Below are 24,224 nucleotides of genomic sequence, written 5' to 3' on the forward strand. Positions count from 1 at the left end.
CCGGGCGTGGTGGTGGGTGCCTGTAATCCCAGCTACTCAGGAGGCTGAGGCAGGAACCCAGGAGGCAAAGGTTGTAGTGAGCCGAGATCTCACCATTGCACTCCAGCCTGGGTGACAGAGGGAGACTCCATCTCAAAAAAAAAAACCTCTGTCAAAAGATGTTCATGAGGTTAATGAAGTAACATACCTTTGTACTTTTTATTAAAGTACTATTACTAATATTCTCATAAAGTGCATATCATCATGCCTTGTGCTCAAGTTCATTTTTAACACATTTGTCTCCCCAGCTTGTGGACAGAGCTTTGTCTCATTGATGTTGTTTCTTACCCTCAGCAACAAGCATAAAGCTCCAAAAGTGTGTTGTGTGGAATTGTGCATTAATTTCTAGTTGTTTCATGTTTGTAAATCTCACCTTAACTGAAATCTGCTGAAGCTTAAGGGCAGGGACCCCTTACCCCCAATGTAATTATCATAAAACTGGGCACGCACCTACTGGAGCTTAGGGAGAAGGTTGTGCCTGATTAGAAAAGGTGTTCAAGTTGTGCTTCTCCCTTGTAGGGATTTCCCAGATGACCCAGGTGTGCAGTGGGACACAGAGCACGTGGCCAGAGTCCTCCTCCAGCACATAGAAGTGAATGGCATCAATCTGGTAAGGGGGCAGCTCCCTGAATGGAAAGCCTGAGGTCTTGGTCCCATTCACACCAGGTGGTTTCTGTAATTTTTCCTGTGGCCACCCTCCTACTTCCAGTCCTTCTCCAGGGCCGCTCTCTAAGGAGGCCAGAACTTCCAGTGCTCACTGTTAGTACCTACTCTTCAGTAGGTACTGAAGAACAAACACACCTTCTGATATCTTTACGATCTTGTGTGAGACTGAATAACTAAATTATCAGTGCTCAGATAGAGGCAGAAGTTTTTTCTAAACTGTGTCCTCCTTAAAACCCTCAAGCCCCCGCCTTTGTCCTGCCATCTAAAATTTCACGTCCCCCAGAGCCTGCCCAATGATTCTCATTTATACAGAACTTCACCTCACCTTTTACCAAGCATTTTCACAGAGTATCATTTTAACTTTAAAAGTAAAATTTGTGGCTGGGTATGGTGGCTCATGCCTGTAATCCCAGCACATCGGGAGGCTGAGTTGGACGGATCACCTGAAGTCAGGAGTTCCAGACCAGCCTGGCCAGCATGGTGAAACCCCATCTCTATTAAAAATACAAAAGTTAGCCAGGTGTGGTGGCATGTGCCTGTATCCCAGCTTCTTGGGAGGCTGAGGCTCGAGAATCGCTTGAACTTGGGAGGCGGAGGTTGCAATGCGCAAAGGTCGTGTTACTGCACTCCAGCCTGGGTGGCAGAGCGAGACTCTGTCTCAGAAAAAAAAAAAAAAAGTAAAATTCTCAGTTTACGTTGAAGAAACTGAGGTTTTGCAGAGGCCAAGCAGCTTGTCGAAGGTAAGCAAGTGGTGGTGAAGCCAGGATTTTTAAGCGTTGATTTCTTCATTCCAAAAAAATATGAGAATGCATTCATACCCACTAAGGAAGAAAATTTTAGATGCAATTAGAGCAATAGCAGAGATTTGTATTTACTGCAAAGGTGGACAAACCTAGCAACACCAGTCTCAGCTCTTCTAGGATCAGCAGGACTGCTTAGCCCATAGTCAATTTTAAAGTTGCCAAGGAGGCTTACTGTCTACCACTCAAAAAATATATAATAATCCTTCATGAGGTAATACCTAAAATTCCACATTTGAAGCCTCACCATTTGGCTTAAGTTTTGATTAAGTTCTCATTAAAACATGAATCCTGCTGGCAGAGAAACATATTAGGCTTTTATTTATTTATTTATTTTTTTTAAGACACAGGTTCTCCCTCTGTTGCCCAAGCTGGAGTGCAGTGGCTGCCTCAGCCTCCCAAGTAGCTAGGACTATAGGCACATGCCATCATGTCCAGCTAATTTTTTTTTTTTTTTTTCTGAGACAGAGTCTCCCTCCCTTGCCCAGGCTGGAGTGCAGTGGCGGGATCTCGGCTCACTGCAACCTCCGCCTCCCAGGTTCAAGAGATTCTCCTGCCTCAGCCTCCTGAGTAGCTGGGACTACAGAAGCGTGCCACCATGCCAGGCTCATTTTTGTATTTTTAGTAGAGATGGAGTTTCACCATGTTGGTCAGGCTGGTCTCAAACTCCTGACCTCGTGATCCACCTGCCTCAGCCTCCCAAGTAGTGGGATTACAGGCATGAGCTACCACACCCAGCCAATTTCTAATTTTTTTTTTTTTTTTTTTTTTGAGACAGAGTCTCGCTCTGTTGCCCAGGCTGGAGTGCAGTGGTGTGATCTCCGCTCACTGCAAGCTCCGCCTCCCAGGTTCACGCCATTCTCCTGCCTCAGCCTCCCTAGTAACTGGGACTATAGGCGCCCACCACCACGCCCAGCTAATTTTTTGTATTTTCAATAGAGATGGGGTTTCCCTATGTTAGCCAGGATGGTCTCCATCTCCTGACCTCATGATCCACCCACCTCGGCTTCCCAAAGTGCTGGGATTACAGGCGTGAGCCACCACGCCCGGCCTAATTTTTTTTTTTAGAGACAGGATGTTGCTGTGTTGGCCAGGCTGGTCTCCATCTCCTGGGCTCAAGCTATCCTCCCTCATTGGCCTCCCAAAGCACTAGGATTACAGATGTGAGCCACTGCACCAGGCCCTGAGAGCAGATTTTCATTGATATATTCATTGGACTGTTTTTGTTCTCTAATGACAGAAATACAACTGAAATTTAGTACACACAGGCCAAAACAGGCACCTAACTTGCTCACCCTGAGTCATCTAAAAGCTGAGCTACAGATGGGCCTCAGGTACCCTGACCCTACCAGACTTATCTCCATCTTGCTCTGCGTGTTGGTTTTATTCCTTTACCTGGCTGGAAAAATGGTCACCAGCAGCTTGCAGGCCCCACACTCCCTGCTTACCCTTCCCAGAGGATCTGAGCATGAAAGCGGTAGTGTTAGATTCATGGGCTTAGGAATAATGCCTAGCCGTGCTGACTGGGGCTTGCCTTGGTTCTCTTACGCCTCCTCTTCAGCCCACACAGTTAGAAGTTCTCAGAGCCTCCACAGCCTCTATATGTAGACAGAGCTGAGGTTGGAGGTTGTCAGGGCCAGCCTGAAGTACTCCCTGGCACCTCATTTTCCATGCTAGTGCCTTCCCAGTCCCTAAATACTCTCTGTCCTCCCCTACTTCAGTGCACGAGAACTGCTGGTCTTCCAAATTGCTCCTGCTGTAGGATACTCTCATCTTTTTTTTTTTTTTTCTGTGAGACAGAGTCTCGCTCTGTCACCAGGCTGCAGTGCAGTGGCGCAATCTCAGCTCACTGCAACATCCAACTCCCTGGTTCAAGCGATTCTCCTGCCTCAGCCTTCTGAGTAGCTGGGACTACAGGTGCGCGCCACCACGCCCAGATAATTTTTGTATTTTTGTTAGAGATGGAGTTTCACCATGTTGGCCAGGATGGTCTCAATCTCCTGACCTCATGATCCGCCCATCCCGGACTCCCAAAATGCTGGGATTAGAGGCGTGAGCCACCGCACCCGGCCTACTCTCATCTTTTTAAACTTGGAATTCAAAGTCCTCTATAATCTGACCCTTACTGAAGTCCTGAACACTGGTGAACAACGTTGGTCTTTGCCGAGGGGCCAGATTTCTTTTTCAGACCATGTTGCAGCTGACCTTGACCCTGAGTATCTGAGGGAGGAGCTTTGGGGCACAGGCAACTCTGTGTGCCATTCTTGCTTTCAGAAGAGTCTCCCATGTTTGGGTCCCAGAAAAGTGATCTGTGGTCCAGGCACCCCTCCAGACCTTCTTCTCCAAGACAGGCTAACTTTGATGAGCCCTTTTTGAGGCTCTGGCAGTATTTGCTGTGTGTACTGCAACATATGTTGCTGCTTATTCTTAAAAGTGCAGACTATGTCTTGCAAACTAGACTAAGGCCTGTGAAGGCCAAGGCTGTGCTTGGTATCTTTATATCTCCAAGAACTAGAGCAGGCCCCTGGACAGTGCTCCTCACCAAACTGCTGCAGCTGTTAACTGCCAATTCCCTGCCTGGAGGTCTTTCCTGTGGTGCTGAGCTGCTCACACTCATTCAAGTGAGTTGACTTTTATTGTCAAGAGAATCTTCAATTGATTTAATTGCTATAAACAAGGAAATCATATAAAACAGCTCTTTACTAACAAATTTCTCTCTCTTTATTTTTTTTTCCCTGAGATGGAGTCTCGCTCTGTTGCCTAGGCTGGAGTGCAGTGGCGTGATCTCAGCTCACTGCAACCTCCGCCTCCCGGGTTCAAGCGATTCTCCTGACTCAGCCTCCTGAGTACCTGGGACTACAGGTGCATGCCACCACGCCCGGCTCATTTTTGTGGTTTTTTTTTCTTTTTTTGAGACAGAGTCTCGCTCTGTCGCCCAGGCTGGAGTGCAGTGGCGTGATCTCGGCTCACTGCAAACTCCGCCTCCCAGGTTCACGCCATTCTCCTGCCTCAGCCTCCCGAGTAGCTGGAACTACAGGCGCCCGCCACCTCGCCCGGCTAATTTTTTGTATTTTTAGTAGAGACAGGGTTCACAGTGTTAGCCAGGATGGTCTTGATCTCCTGACCTCATGATCCGCCTGCCTCGGCCTCCCAAAGTGCTGGGATTACAGGCGTGAGCCACTGCGCCCGGCCTACTAACAAATTTCTTGTGACACACTTGCTATTAATAAGGAAACTCAAGTTGACAGTACAGTTGGGAATAATTTCTCTGGCCTGCACTTAGTGCCATAGTAGAAGTATAGGATCATACTAACACCGTGGCCAGTGTAGCTATAACTGGCCATCATTCGAGCTGAGCATGGGTTTCCATTCAGCCCAGAAGTTTCAGCTGTACACAAGAGATGATGAAACAGCAACACAGAAGCACAGACAGAGGTGTGGAGCGCAGACTAAGCCATGGGGAGGGAGTTTCTCACCTGGGCTGCACCAGGATGAGAGCATAAGCTCTCCATCATCATCCAAAGCAAAGCTGGCTCTGCAGCCATCAATGCAGGAAACTGGGTTCTGTCTGGTCCCAGCTCTGTAGCACTGCAGGAACATCATAAAGACCATAAGGAATGGCAGACAGGACAGAGTTTTGAAAAGTACAAAGCTGGCTGGGTGCAATGGCTCACGCCTATAATCCTAGCACTTTGGGAGGCTGAGGTGGGAGGATCACTTGTGGCCAGGAGTTTATGACCAGCCTGGGCAATATAGCGAGACTCCATCTCTATTTTTTAAAAAACAAAATAAAATAAATGTTAAAAAGAAAAGTACAAAGCTACCATCCTTGGAAAGCAGCCTAGGGGGATAGTAGTGTCTTCTCTGGGTGTCAAGCAGGCTAGGTCCTGGGCCTCAACCCTTCTACCTCAACTTTCATTCAATTAATATTTATTAAGTACCCAATATGGGACATTCACTATAGGTGGTGAACTGGGAATACAACAGTGAGCCAGAAGCACTTAGTCCCTGCTCCCATAGAGCAGGATGTGTCAGTACGGCACTATTGCGCATTTGAGACTGGATAATTTGTTGTGGGGGTTGGCCTTGTGCATTGAAGGATGTTTAGCCGCATCCCTGGCCACTACCCACTAGATGTCAGTAGTAATCCCCCTCCTCAGTTGTCACAATCAAAACGTCTCTAGGCCGCATGCAGTGGCTCACACCTGTAATTCCAACACTTTGGGAGGCTCAGGCAGGGGGTGGGTTGCTTGAGACCAGCCTGGGCAACACAGTGAGACCCTGCCTCTACAAAAAAATTTAAAAATTAGCTAGGTGTGGTAGCATGCACTTATAGTCCCAGCTACTCAGGAGGCTGAGGCTGAGGTGGGAGAATCACTTGAGCCTGGGAGGTTGAGGCTGCAGTGAGCATGATCACGTCATGTCACTGCACTGCACTCCAGCCTAGGTGACAGAATGAGACCCTGTCTCAAAAAAAAAAAAAAAAACCTCCAGAAGTTACCAAATGACCCGGGGGCAAAACTATCCTAGGCGAGAACCAGTGTCTTAGAAACCAGAGCAGCCCCACAGTTACCTATTTATTGGGGTCTGGGTAAGATTTTATTTGAACAAATACTTTTGCACTTTAGGAAAACATAAAAGTGGATGCAGTTTTGTAAAGAATGACAGGTGCCATTGTCATGTACAAATCTGCAAAGTTCAGAGAGCTGAATACAATTTAGCTTAGCCCTACTTGCAACAGAAAGGGAGAAACTACAAGGTACAGGATGAGAGAAAAAACAGACTGGAGAATTTCAAAAGTGATGGAGCTGAATTTCATGTGACCCCAAATCCACTAACCAAGGGACTGCCCTCCAGCACCCTTCTGATATCCATCCAGCCAGAGTGCTAGCCAGCTCCACCTGATGGCAACATCCTGGGAGTTGAGATACTCTAGGGTTTTCTGCTGTACAGTTTTCTTTTTTGTAGCAAGAGGGGGTTCTTGTTCTTGTCGCCTAGGCTGGAATGCAGTGGTGCTATCATAGCCCACTATAACATCAAACTCCTGGGCTCAAATGACCGTCCTGCCTCAACCTCCTGAGTAGTTGGGGCTACAGATGCACACCAGCATGCCCAGCTAATTTTGTTGTTGTTTTTTGAGACAGAGTGTCACTCTGTCGCCAGGCTGGAGTACAGTGGCATGATCTCAGTTCACTTCAACCTCCGCCTCCCAGGTTCAAGCAAATCTCCTGCCTCAGCCTCCCGAGTAGCTGGGACTACAGGCACGTGCCACCGTGCCCAGCTAGTTTTTTTGTATTTTTAGTAGACACAGGGTTTCACCAGCCTGGCCAGGCTGATCTTGAACATCCACCCACCTTGGCCTCCCAAAGTGCCGGGATTACAGACATGAGCCACTGTGCCCAGCCTCGCTGTACAGTTTTTAAACACTATCTTCACCTCAACCCAGCAAGGAAAGTAGAGCTGGCATTACTTTTCCTGATCTTACACATGAGGAAACCAAGACATTCCATGTTGAAATAACTTCCAGTAGTAAAGTTTTCTGACTTGCCCAAGGTGCTGTAATTAACTAAAGTTAGAGATAAAAGTAGACTTTGATCTCCCCCAACCACCACCCCACCACCCACCTTGTTCTGCATGGAAGGGTGGGATCAGAACCAGGTATTTGAGTTATACGGTTAGCTCTTTTTTTTTTTTTTTTTTTTTTTGAGATGGAGTTTCCCTCTTGTTGGCCAGGCTGGAGTGCACTGGCGCGATCTCGGCTCACTGCAACCTCTGCCTCCCAGGTTCAAGTGATTCTCCTGCCTCAGCCTGCCAAGTAGCTGGGATTACAGGCATGCGCCACCAGGCCCAGCTAATTTTGTATTTTTAGTAGAGACAGGGTTTCTCCATATTGGTCAGGCTGGTCTTGAACTCTCGACCTCAGGTGATCTGCCTCCCTCTGCCTCCCAAAGTGCTGGGATTACAGGCGTGAGCCACCGCACCCGGCTGGCTTTTAAACTATATCAACACCGAAGGGGTGAGATTCTTAGAGTGACAGGTCAGAGACAGTCAGGAGAGTAGGGGAGATGGAAACACCTGCTACTAATGGTAAGGCTCGGCTGCGACTGCCCAGCCCTGGGAAAACCTTTCTCTGCAGAGCACTTGATCCCACGGAAACTTGGCAGTAAGAGCTTTAAAAGGAAAGGGAGAGGGAAATGAAAGCAAGAGGCTCTGTCAGGCAGCTGCTCGGTTTTAACAAAGGAGGCCATTCCCATGGCACAACCCTTCTCTCTGTTATCAGGAGACCATGTTGAGATTACCCTGAATTCACCTAAACTGGTGCTGATTCTTCATCAGGTTCCCAATGATTCCTGAATCTCATGATGGCCAGAAGCCAGTCTCCCCATGGCCATGGCACTCTGAGAGGATGTTTGGTGACTGGACCTTGTGTTTTGTGGTTGTTTCCACTGTCTCCACCTCTTAGATTTGGTCCTCTTGCTAGGCCATAAGGTGTGCCTGTGCAGTAAAGTCCAGGGCACATTGGCCTAAGTGCTAACTCCTTCAAAGTTTCTGCTTTGTTTCCACAGCTGCATGTTTCCAGCCTGTGCTGTGCATGCTGGGTGGGAGGGGGCAACTTGAATGCAATAACTACACCTAGCACAGTTGGTAAGACTCTTTCTTTACTACCATGAAGGAAACCACATTTTAAAATGTGTCCCTTTATGTATCCTCTGGGCATTGCATATAGTTCTGTCATCAAAGGTAAGAATGATTTTAACCCCAGTGCCTGGTACAGAGTAAGTGCTCAGTAATGTCAGTTAGCTATTATTACAGTTGTTACCACAACCTCTAAAAATAAATGTTCGGCTGGGCACAGTGTCTTATGCCTGGAATCCCAGCACTTTAGGAGGCCGAAGCAGGAGAATCGCTTGACCCCAGGAGTTTGAGACCAGCCTAGGCAATATGGCGAGACCTTGTCTTTACAAAAAGAAATTTTTTTAATTAGCTGGGCCCTGTGGCACGTGCCTATAGTCTCAGCTACTTGGGAGAGGAAGACAGGAGTTCAAGGAGCCCAGGAGTTCAAGGTTACAGTGAGCCATAATCACACCATTCCAGCCTGGGCAACAGAGGGAGACCTTGTCTCGAAAAAAAAAAAAAAACAAAGCCTGGATGCAGTGGCTTACTATTTTTAAAAAGTAAAATAAAATAAAATAAATTTTAAAAAGAAAAGCACAAGGCTGGGCGCAGTGGCTCATGCCTGTGATCCCAGCATTTTGGGAGGCTGAGGCAGGTGGATCATGAGGTCAGGAGTTTGAGCCCAGCCTGGCCAAGATGGTGAAACCCCATCTCTACTAAAAATACAAAAATTAGCCGGGTGTGGTGGCAGATACCTGTAATCCCAGCTACTCAGGAGGCTGAGGCAGGGAACTGCTTGAACCCGGGAGGTGGAGGTTGCAGTGAGCCAAGATCGCGCCACTGCACTCCAGCCTGGGTGACAGGGTGAGACTCCGTCTCAAAAAAAAAAAAAAAAAAGAAAATTACAAAACTGCCATCCTTGGAAAGCAGCCTAGGGGGATAGTAGTGTCTTCTCTGGGTGTCAAGCAGGCTAGGTCCTGGGCCTCAAACCCTCTATCTCAACTTTCATTCAATAAATATTTATTGAGTACCCAATATGGGACATTCACTATAGGTGGTGAACTGGGAATACAACAGTGAGCCAGAAGCACTTAGTCCCTGCTCCCATAGAGCAGGATGTGTCAGTGCAGCGGCACTATTGTACATTTGAGATTGTAATCCCCAAATGCCTGTAATCCCAGCATTTTAGGAGGCCAAAGCAGGCAAATTCCTTGAGCCCAAGAGTTCAAGACCAACCTCAGTAACATAGTGAGACTTGTCTCTACTAAAAATTTAAAAAATTAGCCAGGTATGGTGGCATGCACCTCTAGTCCCAGCTACTTAGGAGGATGAGGTGGGAGGATTGCTTGAGCCCAGGAGGTCAAGGCTACAGTGAGCTATGATCATGCCACTGCACTACAGCCTGGGTGGCAGAGCAGGAACACTTAACCATCTCATAGATAACTAGATTAGTCTTCTTCTAGGGACCTAAAGAGCAAAGCGATAAAGTGAATATAAAAGCAGTTTGAAAAGTAAGTGACAGAAGCATGAAAAGTATCATTTTATATTAGTTCTTACTTGGATTCCATTGATGAGCACAAAACAGTAATCTGGTTCAGGATAGAAATATGAACATTAAGCCGGGCACGGTGGCTCACACCTGTAATCACAGCACCTTGGGAAGCCAAGGCGGGTGGATCACCAGGTCAGGAGTTTGAGACCAGCCTGGCCAACATAACGAAACCCCATCTCTACCAAAAATATAAAAAATTAGCCAGGTGTGGTGGCACGCACCTGTAATCCCAGCTACTCGGAAGGCTGAGGCAGAATTGCTTGAACCCGGGAGGTGGAAGTTGCAGTGAGTCGAGAAATTGCGCCACTGTGCTCCAGCCTGGGCAACAGAGCAAGACTCCATCTCAAAAAAAAAAAAAAGAAAGAAAGAAATATAAACATTAGGCCGGGCGCGGTGGCTCACGCCTGTAATCCCAACACTTTGGGAGGCCAAGGCAGGTGGATCACTTGAGTCAGGAGTTCGAGACCAGCCTGGCCAACACGGTGAAACCCTGTCTCTACTGAAAATACAAAAATTAGCCCGGCATGGTGGCACGTGCCTGTAGTCCCAGCTACTCAGGAGGCAGAGGTGAGAGAATCCCTTGAACCCAGGAGACAGAGGTTGCAGTGAGCCAAGATCGCACCACTGCACTCTAGCTTGGGGAACAGAGCGAGACTCCATCTCAAAAAAAAAAAAAAAAAAGAAAGAAAGAAAAAAGAAATATAAACATTAATCATTAGAAGACTTTAGTTGAATTATGGCATTCCGTTGTTAAAATTCTTCCATTACTCACCACTTCTGTTGACTTTGTCAACATGGTAATAAATTGAGGCTCATGGTGGTAATTTTAAAGTTACAGGATCCTGAAATGTCTTCTGAATTATTAAAAAGTGTGTGTGTGTGTGTGTGTGTTCAGTGCCATGAACAGTGAAGTTAACTATGTACTTATCTTTTCAAATAAGGGATCCAGTAATGACTCTCAAGATGATCCTTCTAACCAGAGTGTTTGCTTGCCTGAAATATGATATTCCCTCACAGATGAGCTCTCCAGACCCCAGGAGAAAGAATAACTGATCGAAACTCATGTACTTGGTTGGTAGCTGTCAGAATAAGAGTGCAGGTCTTCTGATTCTTTTTTTTTTTTTTTTTTTTTTGAGACGGAGTTTCACTCTTGTCGCCCAAGCTGGAGTCCAGTGGCGTGATATTGGCTCACCGCAACCTCCGCCTCCTGGGTTCAAGCGATTCTCCTGCCTCAACCTCCCAAGTAGCTGGGATTACAGGTGCCCACCACCATGCCCGGCTCATTTTTGTATTTTTAGTAGAGACAGGGTTTCGCCGTGTTGGCCAGTCTGGTCTTAAACTCCTGACCTCAAGTGATCTGCCCGCCTCAGTCTCCCAAAGGTCTTTTGATTCTTACACAGTGCTTCTTCCTGCAGCATAGCACACCTTCTCACATAGAGGATGCTTGTAAAGAGCATGGACTGTGGAGTCAGAAAGATCCAAAACCCAAGAACAGCTCCACCACTCAGAGGCAAGGTGATTCCAGCTTGGGCCTCTGCTTCCTGAACTTCCTCAGGTGTAAGATAGGGTTAATACTATGTCTTTGCTCAATAAATGTTAGCCACTCTTATTATAACAGAGGGCTTGCTGTACATGCAGTCATTATGCTTTACAGTTTAAAATACAAAGACCAAGAGTGAATCCCTTCCCAGCCCATTCCAATCCCAGTTCCAGGTTCCTTCATCCATGCAGGATGGTCACCTTTCCTTGGGGACAGCTTGCCTCTTTTCATCACCCCTAATCAACCATTCTATCTTTTCTTCAGTCCTTGTTGTCGTTTTTATATTTCTTTTATTATTCTGGTTAGCCTTATTATTATTATTATTCAAATTATTATTTGTTTTTTCTTTAATTCATTTGTGTAGAAATGAAATGTTGGAATACAGACTGAGCTTGTAGTTAATAAACAGATATTGATATAGTTGTGAAAATGGAAACAGAGGCAATCTATGAATAAATACACTTTTTCCATGAACTCAACCCCAGGACACGGTGGACATTGTCCCTTAAAGCTTTTTTTGCCCTCAGTATGTCATGAGAAAAAGAGAACCAGTAATTCAGGCTGTATCTGCATAAACAGAGTTCACTTAGAAGCTAGCCAGGAATGCTAAATATGCTAATAAATGGCTAAACCAATAAGCAACAAAGATATTCTGAACCTGTTACTATCATGGCTGAATTCCACTCTGCTCCACTGGCTAGAAACAAGAGTAAAGCATCAAACCCTGGAAAACAGTCTCTATGTGGTCAACCACAGCACTAGCTACACACCACTGATCTGCTCAGAAGTCACTTCAGATAGATGCTGCATTTGAAAAGTTTCAGGGTTCTGTTCTCTCCTCTCCTTCCCAAGGGAAGGAGACAGCTCTGCTGAAGTTGAGGTGGTGGAGAAGGCATTCAGTGAAAACCCTGTGTTTCTCTACAGGTGGTGACTTTCGATGCAGGGGGAGTAAGTGGCCACAGCAATCACATTGCTCTGTATGCAGCTGTGAGGTATGATTCTCCAGGTGATGGATGTGGGGGAAGGTTTGTTTATTTGATTAGGGCTCATGGTTTAAAGTCTAAAGCACCTTCCCACTTGTTATCTGAGCCCATGAAACTCACTGCTGGCTTATCATCTAACCCTTTTTGGCCATGTTGCTCACTGCATCTCACCATGTCCTCTCTCTGAGAATCTCTCTCAAGTCCTAGTACGAATGCTCATCTCCTAAACAGCTGAATTCTTTTTTAAACGCTGAATACTGCAAATGGGGTAATTGACTTTATTCATCTCTTTTCTGTGGCCACAGGAAGCTTGAGGGCCAAACTTGCAAGCCCTGTGGCACTGGACAAGACTTTAAGAAATGAGTGCTGTCAATCAGTGTGCCTCCACCTTCACCATCTTCTTCCCCTTACTCTCACTTCCGTCATGTGTTTATACAACTCTCAAATCTTTCTTGGAGAAGGAGGATATACATACATAATATGAAATGTGTTTGTTCTTCACAGTCACCCGATTTTACTGATATTTATTTACATTTTACCAATAAAAAGAAAATGCAAGCTCAAAGGTATTGAGTGACATAGAGTCATACAAACATAGATGTGTTTCCTGTCCCCTAGCAAAGTGCTTCTACTGGGCCCCTGATCAGTGGTGTGGCAGGCCTGTCTCAGCTACTGAGGAAGGAAAGGAGCAACTTGAAGGGAAGGACTTATTTGATAACCTTCTTCTAAACATGCTTAACACTCAGACTGAAGCAATGCAATATGTAAAGTTGGAAATGACCTCACCAACCATTAAGTCCAACCACTGGGAAATGGTTTGCCCAGCACTACAAGGTTAAACTATGGCAGAGGCAGAATTCAGGAATCCTAGTTCTCCATTCATTATTCTGTCAGATGTATGTGAAGACCAATCCAAACTGAAGACCCTCCTTGTCCTTAAATTTTACATCACTTGGTGGAAGATGCTAGAATTTTACCCACATACTCTTTCTAGGCAGATTTCCCTGTTCCCTTGACTGTGGAATGAGGGGAGGCTAGACTGTTCTCCCTGTAAAGACTATTCAGTTCCGGCCGGGCGCGGTGGCTCACGCCTGTAATCCCAGCACTTTGGGAGACCGAGGCAGGCGGATCACGAGGTCAGGAGATCGAGACCATCCTGGCTAACACGGTGAAACACCGTCTCTACTAAAAATACAAAAAATTAGCCGGGCATGGTAGTGGGCGCCTGTAGTCCCAGCTACTCGGGAGGCTGAGGCAGGAGAATGGCGTGAACCTGGGAGGCGGAGCTTGCAGTGAGCCGAGACTGCGCCACTGCACTCCAACCTGGGCAACAGAGCGAGACTCTGTCTCAAAAACAAAACAAAACAAAACAAAAAAAGACTATTCAGTTCCTGGTCCAGCCAGCACCCACAGCTTTAGAGGAGACATGCTCCTAGTCACATTAGGTCCCTTCAGATTCAGGAAAGAAACATTTCCTGGTTACAGTCTGAAATACAAATTTTTTTGATGATATATGGAAAAATGAGGCAGCCCCAGAGTGGTCTTTCCAACCACATGGTTACTCTGAGGCCTTGAGCTTCCAAGATTAGCATGGACAGCAAGCCCCAATGAGAACTGGAAAAATGGTCCCACCTCATTCTGGATGCACACTGAGCCTGGTGATTTCTCACCGAGAATTTACACTGCACCAGAGAAAGGATCAGGTCAGGTCTATTGCAAACAAAGAGTACCTCAACAGGCAGGGGGCTGGGGCACTTGAGATTGAGTCATCTGGTCCCATTCCTGGTCCAGTCACCACTGAAGTGGAGAAAGTAGAGAAGGTGTCATTCTGGGCGGAGAAAGAATCCAAGGGGACAACTCTGTGTAGATAGGACTGCCTGGGGCCATTTTCCTCAGAAGAGGCTGGAGTGCCACAGGCTCTCAGCACGAAGGTGGGCCACTGTGCTTCAGATAAAACAATTCATGGACATGCCACCAATCTACTAAAACCTTTTTCCCCACAGTCATCTCTTGCCTGCTAAATTCATTAGACTCACCTTAGTCCTCAGCCATCTTGAACTTTCTGTGGCATCTGGCCCTGCCTGTCCCTCACTACAATGCTGCTTTGGCTTATATGGCACCAGCTTGCCCTCCTCACTCTGGCCTTTCTGGCTACTTCTCATTCTCTTCCTGGCTTCCCTCCCACCAGTGGCCCCTTGGTCCCCGTGTCCCCAGGGCTCGCTCCCCAGTCCTCCTCAGCACAGCTTCCCCTGTGGCTTTAAGGGCTATAAGCTCTATTTCCAGACAGGTGCCTCTAGCTCACTGCTTTTCCTGGATATCAGAATATCCACAGGGCTTTGCCCAGAGTACAGGACAAGCCACTTCATTCTCAGGACCCCAGAAAGTTTTTTCAGTCTTTTCTTTTCTTTCTTTCTTTTTTTTTTTTTTTTTGAGACAGAGTCTCGCTCTGTCACCCAGGCTGGAGTGCAGTGGCGCGATCTTGGCTCACTGCAGCCTCCGCCTCCTGCCTCAGCCTCCCAAGTAGCTGGGAACTACTGGTGCATGCCACCACGCCTGGCTAATTTTTGTATTTTTATTAGAGACGGAGTTTCACCATATTGGCCAGGCTGGTGTTGAACTCCTGACCTCGTGATCCGCCTGCCTCGGCCTCCCAAAGTGCTGGGTTTACAGGCGTGAGCCACCGCGCCTGGCTTCTTTTTCAGGTTTTTCTACCTCTCAGGCTGTGCCAGGCAGTCAGTTCCATGAGTTTGTCAATTCTCTCTCAACTTCTCTTCTTTAACCCCTGCTCCCAAGAGTCTCTGTTCATATGTGTGTCTGTGTGTTGCCGGGGCTATCTTCCCAAACCTTCTCTGCCCCCAGCTTTCTAAACTACAAAGTGGGGAAGAGACTTGGAGCTCATTGCAGTTGACACTCCCCTCCTCTTAAGGTGGTGAGCACAGAATGACCTTCACTGTCAGAAGGTAGGCGTAGGGAAGCTCAGAAAGGAGAAAAGAGCTATCAGTTAGCATTGTAAAATATTCCCCCATCATACTCACATTACAATTTCAAGAGAAAAACTATGAAGAGTCCAGCACAGTTACCTTCATACTCTAATGGGCAAAGCTTGGACCAGGGTACTTCACAAACCACAGACCAGCCTCTGGATTGGCTGTCCCTGGCTCAGGTGCCCATCCTGGTCCCTTCAGCTGTTGCCAGAGGTATGGGATCCTGGAAATCTATACAGTGATTTATGCAAAAGAAACCACCTGGAAACTCACATGGAGGGGACCACGGGCATGGCAGCCTTTCCTCTGAAGGCCCCTCCTGTTACTTACAAAGGAAATGATTCTTACTCCTCTCACGCTTGTCCTTTCCCTCCTCCAGGGCCCTGCACTCAGAAGGGAAGTTACCTAAAGGTAAGGCTTGTTCCTTTTGCAAAGGGCCACAAGATACTGTCGCTCTGAGAAACTTATGAAAGGGAAATTTGCAAATCCACAGAGAGCTGCCCTCAGCCGAGCAGAGGAAGTGGTTGGGAAGGCTGCCACACTCTTCCTGACTCACCTCAGGGTACCTGGCAGGTTGTATCTACCAGCAAGTGCCTGCCTGCAGGGCTACCTCTGGATGAGTGGGGAGGCCAGGTTTGCCCCTCACCTGTCTAGCTTTTTCACAGGATGGATTTTTTACACCTCTGGTATTCTTCCAGTCTGAACTCAATCCCGTCCCCCAACCAATTAGGCAGGTTGTAAATGACTGCTGGGTGCTTGATGAACCAATCTGCCTGAGTTAGGAACTCTTCCTAACCCACATAAAGTATTTGACCCCACCTGATCATTTACTGCATGACCCCCATGCTTAGCCTCTCTGGACCAGTTTCTGGTCTGTCATACCTCACGGGAGCAATACAAAGATTCAATGAATGAAAACATAAGTAGTTTGTGCCCTTTCTATGTGGGATGACTGAAAGGAGCTTACCAAGCCATGATGTCTTTGGAACATGACCATAGTTTGTTTGATTCTTATACCAATCCTGTGAGACAGGCAGGTCTCACACTATCAACACCAATTTACAGATTAGAAAACTGAGACTGAGAGTGGTTAAGGGACTTTGTCAAGTCTGTCAGTTCTTGACTGACAGAACTGGAACCAGGTCTCTAACCTCCCAATACAGTAATTCCTGTCTCCTTTACCTTGCCTTTGGCTTTGAGGTAGCCAGATCTCAACCTCTAGCAACCAACCTTTTTCTGGTAGGGCACACCGCAGGGTAGAGGGTAGCCAGCCAGGTCTTCTATGGCCCTTTTACTCATTCTAGCTGCAAGAATGATGGGCACAGGGCAGCTTTAGTGCCACAGAAACACCGGGCAACGCTGTGGCCACTGTCCTGCCCTGCCCTGAGCCACAGGGTAGAGGGAGGACGCTCAGGGGAAAATCTGGCTGGAGGCCTCAAGGCTTATCACTTCTCCCTGTCTCCTCTCCAACCAGGGTGCTCTGTGCTCATGCTTCAGTCTGTGAATGTGCTGCGCAAGTACATCTCCCTTCTGGATCTGCCCTTGTCTCTGCTTCATACTCAGGATGTCCTCTTTGTGCTCAACAGCAAAGAAGTGGCACAGGCCAAGGTGAGGATTGTAAATTCCTGGATGCCCCAACTCAGATCTCTGCCCCAGACCCCCTGTCTCCTCAAAGCCCCACCTCTGCAGAAGCCCTAACTGAAGGCCTTCCACAGTGGTTCAGCACCTGTCCCTGAGAATTAGGGCTAGGCCAGCTAGATCTTGGGAGGCATAGATTTTTCAATGACTTTAGCCTTTTTTTCTAATTATAAAAATAATATATGCTTTTTCTAAAAGTAACACATGCTCATTGCAGAAAATCTTGAAAAACATAAAAGCATCAAAAAGAAAATAAAAATAAGAACAATTACCTGCAGTCCCACCAACCACAGGTAATCTTTGTTAATATGTTGGGCTACATCTCTCTACTCTTTTTTTTTTTTTTTTTGAGACGGAGTTTTGCTCTTGTCACCCATGCTGGAGTGCAGTGGTGCAATCTCGGCTCACTGCAACCTCCGCCTCCCGGGTTCAAGTGATTCTCCTGCCTCAGCCTCCTGAGTAGCTGGGATTACAGGCACCCGCCACCACACCCGGCTAATTTTTTGTATTTTTAGCAGAGCTGGGGTTTCATCATGTTGGCCAGGCTTGTCTCGACCTCCTGACCTAGGGTGATCCACCTGCCTCGACCTCCCAAAGTGCAGGGATTACAGACATGAGCCACTGTGCCTAGCCCTACTCTTTATATATATATAATGTGTATGTGTATACACATTTCAAATGGGATCACATGGTGCCTATTTAAAACCAGCTTTGGCCAGGCGCGGTGGCTCATGCCTGTAATCATAGCACTTTGGGAGGCTGAGGCGGGCAGATCACGAGGTCAGGGGTTCGAGACCAGCCTGGCCAACATGTTGAAACCCCATCTCTAATAAAGCTACAAATATTATCCAGGCGTGGTGGCACGCACCTGTAGTTCCAGCTACTTGGGAGGCTGAGGCAGAAGAATCGCATGAACCCGGGAGACGGAGGTTGCAGTGAGCTGAGATCATGCCACTGTACTCCAGCCTGGGTGACAGACAGGATTCTGTCTCAAAAAAAAAACAACAACAAAAAACCTGCTTTAACAATATGTTATGGGCTGGGCACAGTGGTGTATGCCTGTAATCCCAATACTTTGGGAGGCTGGGGTGGGTGGACCGATTGCTGGGCAACAGAGCAAAATCCCATCTCTACAGAAAAATTAGCCAGGCATGGTGGCACATGCCAGTGGTCCCAGCTACTCAGGAAGCTGAGGAAGGAGGATCACTTGAGCCCAGGAGGTCAAGGTTGCAATGAACCCTGATCGCACCACTGCACTCCAGCCTGGGCAACAGAGCCAGACCCTAGCCCAAAAAAAAAAAAAAAGAAAAATCAAAACTATTTATTATGAACATTTTCTCCTATTTCATTTAGTATTCAAATACCAATGGCTGCCAATTACGCCACTGTATGTATGTATGTACCATAAGATATATCACGAATCCCTGTGAGACATTTTGATTTGCCGCTTTATCACTGTTATACATGGAGCGATGCTCCCAGCTTGAGTTTAAGAAGAATTCAGACCTGCCGGGAGCCTCTGTAAAGAGCCTAGCGGAGGCCAGACTCGGTGGCTCACGCCTGTAATCCTAGCACTTTGGGAGGCCGAGACAGGCGGATTGTCTGAGCTCAGGAGTTTGAGATCAGCCAGGGCAACACGGCGAAACCCTGTCTCTACTAAAATACAAAAAAGTAGCCGGGCGTGGTGGCGGGCACCTGTAGTCCCAGCTACTCGGGAGGCTGAGGCAGGAGAATTGCTTGAACCCGGGAGGCGGAGGCTGCAGTGTGCCAAGATCGCACCACTGCACTCCAGCCTGGGTGACAGAGCGAGACTCCATCTCCAAAAAAAAAAAAAGAGCCCAGGGGCAGACTGCAAGAAGCCTACATGCAGGGTGAGGAAGAGCTAGGCCAGCTCAGGTCATCCTAGGGAAGACTCTTAGCTGTCCATGGAACAGGTGACTGAGTGCCATCAGAGTTAGGGAGAGGGTGGGCTGAGGAGAATTATTCCTCAGTTTGTCTCCAGGTGCATCCCCCTGTAGACTTAAGCCCCCCACAGAGAGACCTGTAGCACGAGTGAAAGAACCAAGTCGGGGATTATGGCTCGTGCCTGTAGTCTCAGCTGCTTGGGAGGTTGGGGTGGGAGGATGGCTTGAGCCCAGGAGTTTGTGTCTGCCCTGGGCAACACAGCTTTATTAGGAAGAAGGGAAGGGGAAGGGGAAATGGAAGGGAGAGAGAGGAAGGAAGGGAGAAAGAGAGAGAGAGAGAAGGAGAGAGTGAGAGAAAGAAAAGGAAGGAAGGGAGGGAGGAAGGGGAAGGGAAGGGAAGGAAGGAAGAGAAGGGAAGGAAGGAAGGGAAGGAAAGGGAAGGAAGAAGAAAGGAAGGAAGAGAGAGAGGAAAGAAGGAAGAAAGAGAGAGGGGAGGGAGAGAAAAGGAGAGAGGAAGGGAAGGAGGGAAGGAAAGAAGGAAGGGAGGGAAGGAGGGAAGGAAGGAAGGAAACAAGGGAGGGAAGGAGGGAAGGAAGGAAGGAAACAAGGGAGGGAGGGAGGGAAAGCGGGAGAGAGAGAGGGAGAAAGAAAAGAAAAGAAGAAGGAAGGAAGGAAGGAAAATCTAAGAGAATAGAAACTCAGGATAATGATTTTGGTTTTGGGGTTTTTTTGTTTAGCTTTATTTTCTAAATTTTCTTTGAGATGAAGTCTTCCTCTGTCACCCAGGCTGGAGTGCAGTGGCACAATCTCGGCTCATTGCAACCTCCACCTCCCAGGTTCAAGCAATTCTTCTGTCTCAGCCTCTCCAGTAACTGGGACTACAGGTTCATACCACCACGCCCAGCTAATTTTATATTTTTAATAGAGACAGGATTTCACCATATTGGTCAGGCTGGTCTCGAACTCCTGACTGCAGATGATCTACCCACCTCGGCCTCCCAAAGTGCTGGGATTACAGGCATGAGCCACTGTGCCCAGCCATTTTTTTTTTTTTTTTTTTTTTGTGAGACAGAATCTTGCTCTGTCACCCAGGCTGGGGTGCAATGGCACGATCTCAGCTCACAACAACCTCTGCCTCCCAGGTTCAAGCAATTCTCCTGCCTCAGCCTCTCGAGTAACTGGGAGTACAGGCGCATGCCACCACACCTAGCTAATTTTTGTATTTTTAGTAAAGGCAGGGTTTCATCATGTTGGCCAGGTTGGTCTTGAACTCCTGACCTCAGATGATCTGCTCGTCTCTGCTTCCCAAAGTGCTGGGATTACAGGCGTGAACCACTGCGCCGGGCCTTTTTTTTTTTTTTTTTTTTAGATGTAGTTTCATTCTTGTTGCCCAGGCTGGAGTGCAATGGTGCGATCTCGGATCACTGCACCCTCCACCTCCTGGGTTCAAGTGATTTTTCTGCATCACACTCCCGAGTAGCTGGGATTACAGGCATGTGCCACCATGCCCAGCTAATTTTGTATTTTTGGTAGACACGGGGTTTCGCCATGTTGGTCAGGCTGGTCTTGAATTCCTGACCTCAGGTGATCCACCCGCCTTGGCCTTCCATAGTGCTGGGATTACAGGCGTGAGCCACCATGCCTGGCCCATATTTTCTAAATTTTCTACAGTAAACCTCTTACCTAGTAAGAGGCACTTTGCTAGGTACTGAGAATGCAGTGTTGAGCACATATTAATTATCTTGTTTCTTCAATAGTGCATTAGTTTTTGTACTTTATTATTTCTGTCCTACTTCATTTATGGTTTTATTCTTTTCCTTCCTTCCTTCCTCCCTCCCTCCCTCCTTCTTTCTTTTCTTTCTTTCTTTCTTTTTACTGTTATTTTATGTTTTTTTTTTTGAGACGGAATTTCGCTCTTATTGCCCAGGCTGGAGTACAATGCTGCAATCTTGGCTCACCTCAACCTTCGCCTCCCGGGTTTAAGCGATTCTCCTGCCTCAGCCTCCCAAGTAGCTGGGATCACAGGCACATGCCACCACGCCTGGCTAATTTTGTATTTTTAGTACAGACGGGGTTTCTCCATGTTGGTCAGGTTGGTCTCGAACTCCCGACCTCAGGTGATCGCCCACCTCAGTCTCCCAAAGTGCTGGGATTACAGGTGTGAGCCATCACACCCAGCCTATTTATTTATTTTTTATTTTTATTTTTTGAGACAGAGTCTTGCTCTGTCATCCAGGCTGGAGTGCAGTGGAGCGATCTCGGCTCACCACAACCTCCACCTCCTGGGTTCAAGCAATTCTCCTGTCTCAGTCTCCTGAGTAGCTGGGACTATAAGGGCCCGCCACTGCACCCGGCTAATTTTTGTATTTTTAGTAGAGACTGGGTTTCGCCATGTTTGGCCAGGCTGGTCTCGAACTTCTGGCCTCAAGTGATCCACCCAGCTTGGCCTCCCAAAGTGCTGGGATTACAGGTGTGAGCCACCGCACACAGCCTGTTCTTCTTTAAATCTCTTTAACTTGAAAGGTTAGCTTTGTTTTCATTTTCAATCTTTAAAAAAAAAATACTTTAATACTATTAATTTTCCTTGAAGTGTTTCTTTAGCTACACATGATAAGTTTTGATATGTAGTTCTCCTATTGTCATTTAATTACAAGTAATTTATAGTCTCCATTGTGAGTTCCCCTTTAATCTTTAAGGGTATAGTTTACAGTTACAAACGTGTGTCGATCTTCATTATTTGTAGTTCTATATTTATGAATACACCTACTCACTAAAATTCATTTGTAACTCCAAAGTCAGTGCTCGAAGTGCTTTTGTGGTCATTCATGGACACTCGCAGAGGGGTAAAACATGAGTCACCGGATGCACATACGCATGTTCCCAGCTGTTTCAGCTCTCCTACTGTAAAAAAAATACCTTTTTGTGTATATTTAGTGCCCCATTTTTCTCATTTTTGTGGTTTTTGTTGATTTTGCTGTTTAAAATAGCCTCTAACGATGATGCTGAAGTGCTGTCTTGCATTCCTAAGCACAAGAGGCTGTAATGTGCCTTATGTGGGTTTGATCACAAGCATGAGTTACAGTGCCATTGGCCATGAGTTCAGTGCTAATGAATCAACAACATGTATTTCATATGGAGTTTTTAAACAGAAATATACATAAAACAAGGTTATGTATTGACTGATTGACGAAAATATTGTGGCCAAAGGCTTGGAGGAACCCAACCCTGTATTTCCACTAGAAACAATGGTTCAGTATTCCCTAATTCAGTGTTTTCAGTGACTTTATAGAACTACCACAAATGAGAATGGCATGGCTGTGTGTGTATATGTGGTCTTTTTTTTTTTTTCTTTGAGACGGAGTTTCACTCTTGGTGCCCATGCTGGAGTACAATGGTGCGATCTTAACTCACTGAAACCTCCACCTCCCAGGTTCAAGCGATTCTCCTGCCTCAGCCTCCCAGGTAGCTGGGATTACAGTCAGGTGCCACCACGCCTGGCTAATTTTGTATTTTTTAGTAGAGACGGGGTTTCACCATGTTGGTCAGGCTGGTCTCGAACTCCTGACCTCAGGTGATCCTCCCACCTCAGCCTCCCAAAGTGGTGGGATTATGGGTGTGGGCCACTGCGCCCTGCCGTGTATGTGGTCTTTTTATTGTTAATTTATAATTTAATTGCTTTGTGGTCAGTGAATGGTTTTCGTAACACTGATTTTTTTTTTTTTTGAGGCAGAGTCTTGCTCTGTCGCCCAGGCTGGAGTGTAGTGGTAAGATCTCAGCTCACTGAAACCTCTGCCTCCTGGGTTCAAGTGATTCTCCTGCCTCAGCCTCCTGAGTAGCTGGGATTACAGACAGGCCGGCACCACCAAGCCTGGCTAATTTTTTTGTATTTTCAGTAGAGATGGGGTTTCACTATGTTGGCCAGGCTGGTCTTGAACTCCTGACCTGGTGATCTGCACAACTCAGCCTCCCAAAGTGATGGGATTACAAACATGAGCCACCGTGCCCTGCCCAAAGCTGTTATATCTTGTTAGCAGATTATTTATCTTATTTATTTATTTATTTTGAGACAGAGTTTTACTCTTGTTGCCCAGGCTGGAGTGCGATGATGCGATCTCGGCTCACTGCAACCTCTGCCTCCTGGGTTCAAGCGATTCCCCTGCCTCAGCCTCCCAAGTAGCTGGGGTTACAGGCGTGCACCACCATGCCCAGCTAATTTTGGATTTTTTTTTTTTTTTTTTTTTTTTTTTTAGTAGAGATGGGGTTTCACCGTGTTGGTCAGGCTGGTCTCAAACTCCTGACCTCAAGTGATCCACCTGCCTCGGGCTCCCAACGTGCTGAGGTTACAGGCATGAGCCATTGCGCCTAGCCAAGTCCTCTTATTATCTTATAATGTCCCTTTTTTGTAATGGTTTTCCCTTTGTCTTCTATTTTATTTATTTTTATTTATTTTTTTGAGACGGAGTTTCGCTCTGTTGCCAGGCTGGAGTGCAGTGGCGATCTCGGCTCACTGCAATCTCCACTAATTGCGATCTCCGCCTCCTGGGTTCAAGCAATTCTCCTGCCTCAGCTTCCCGAGTAGCTGGGATTACAGGCATGCGCCACCACGCCCGGCTAATTTTGTATTTTTAGTAGAGACAGAGTTTCTCCATGTTGGTCAGGCTGGTCTCCAACTCCCGACTTCAGGTGATCCACCCACCTCAGCCTCCCAAAGTGCTGGGATTACAGGCGTGAGCCACCGTACCTGACAAGTCATGTAGGGTCTGACAATGAATATAAAAGTGGTTATTTACGTAAAAGTTTGTGAAGATATGAGCTTAGAGAGGCAAGTTAATTATGGTACTTAGAGATAAACAGGCACATCCTTTTATGTATATCTAGTGAAGTCAGTTGCTGTAATCTATTCTGTTTAAAAACCGAACTATACTAGGTCTGAATAACAAGATAATGTACATTTCCCCTAGAAGGTGGGAATGACAACTCACACCTGTGTGCCATTCCTTTTTTTCTTCTTCTGATAGTGATTGGACCTCCCCAAACGACCTAACTCAGAGGAATTTGGGCATAGTGTACTAGCTTCCTTCCCGTGAAACATCCCTGTTTGTGTTGTATATTTGAGGTAGTAGCAACGTGATTAAGACTGTGGACTCTAACCGGCCGGGCGCGGTGGCTCACGCCTGTAATCCCAGCACTTTGGGAGGCCGAGGCGGGTGGATCACGATGTCAGGAGATCAAGACCATCCTGGCTAACACAGTGAAACCCTGACTCTACTAAATATACAAAAAATTAGCCAGGTGTGGTGGCAGGCGCCTGTAGTCCCAGCTACTTGGAAGGCTGAGGCAGAAGAATGGCGTGAACCCGGGAGGCAGAGCTTGCAGTGAGCCAAGATCGCACCACTGCACTCCAGCCTGGGCAACAGGCTCAAAAAAAAAAGAATGTGGACTCTAGAATCAATCAGATGGCTCTGCATTAAAATCTCAGCCAGCTCTACCACCTACTAGCTGT

General features: G+C 47.0%; 1 protein-coding gene across 5 annotated transcripts in view; it reads left to right on the forward strand.

Annotated features, from left to right (window-relative positions):
- PIGL (phosphatidylinositol glycan anchor biosynthesis class L) overlaps positions 1 to 24,224 on the forward strand; it is a 134,591-nt gene that overhangs the window by 83,604 nt on the left and 26,763 nt on the right. For 4 of the 5 annotated variants that reach the window (XR_010124707.1, XR_010124706.1, XM_054456647.2 and 1 more), the window contains exons 3-6: positions 559 to 649; positions 12,137 to 12,204; positions 15,559 to 15,590; positions 16,654 to 16,787. Coding sequence is in view for 3 of the 5 variants with exons in the window: in XM_054456647.2 (XP_054312622.1) it covers positions 559 to 649; positions 12,137 to 12,204; positions 15,559 to 15,590; positions 16,654 to 16,787 (325 nt within the window). In the remaining 2 variants the exon portion in view is untranslated. Of the gene's footprint in view, positions 1 to 558; positions 650 to 12,136; positions 12,205 to 15,558; positions 15,591 to 16,653; positions 16,788 to 17,034; positions 17,111 to 24,224 lie in introns of those variants that run through there. The other variant, XM_054456648.2, reaches the window with a different exon arrangement.

This window comes from Pongo pygmaeus, chromosome 19 (assembly GCF_028885625.2).
Source record: "Pongo pygmaeus isolate AG05252 chromosome 19, NHGRI_mPonPyg2-v2.0_pri, whole genome shotgun sequence".
Classification (NCBI taxonomy): domain Eukaryota; kingdom Metazoa; phylum Chordata; class Mammalia; order Primates; family Hominidae; genus Pongo; species Pongo pygmaeus.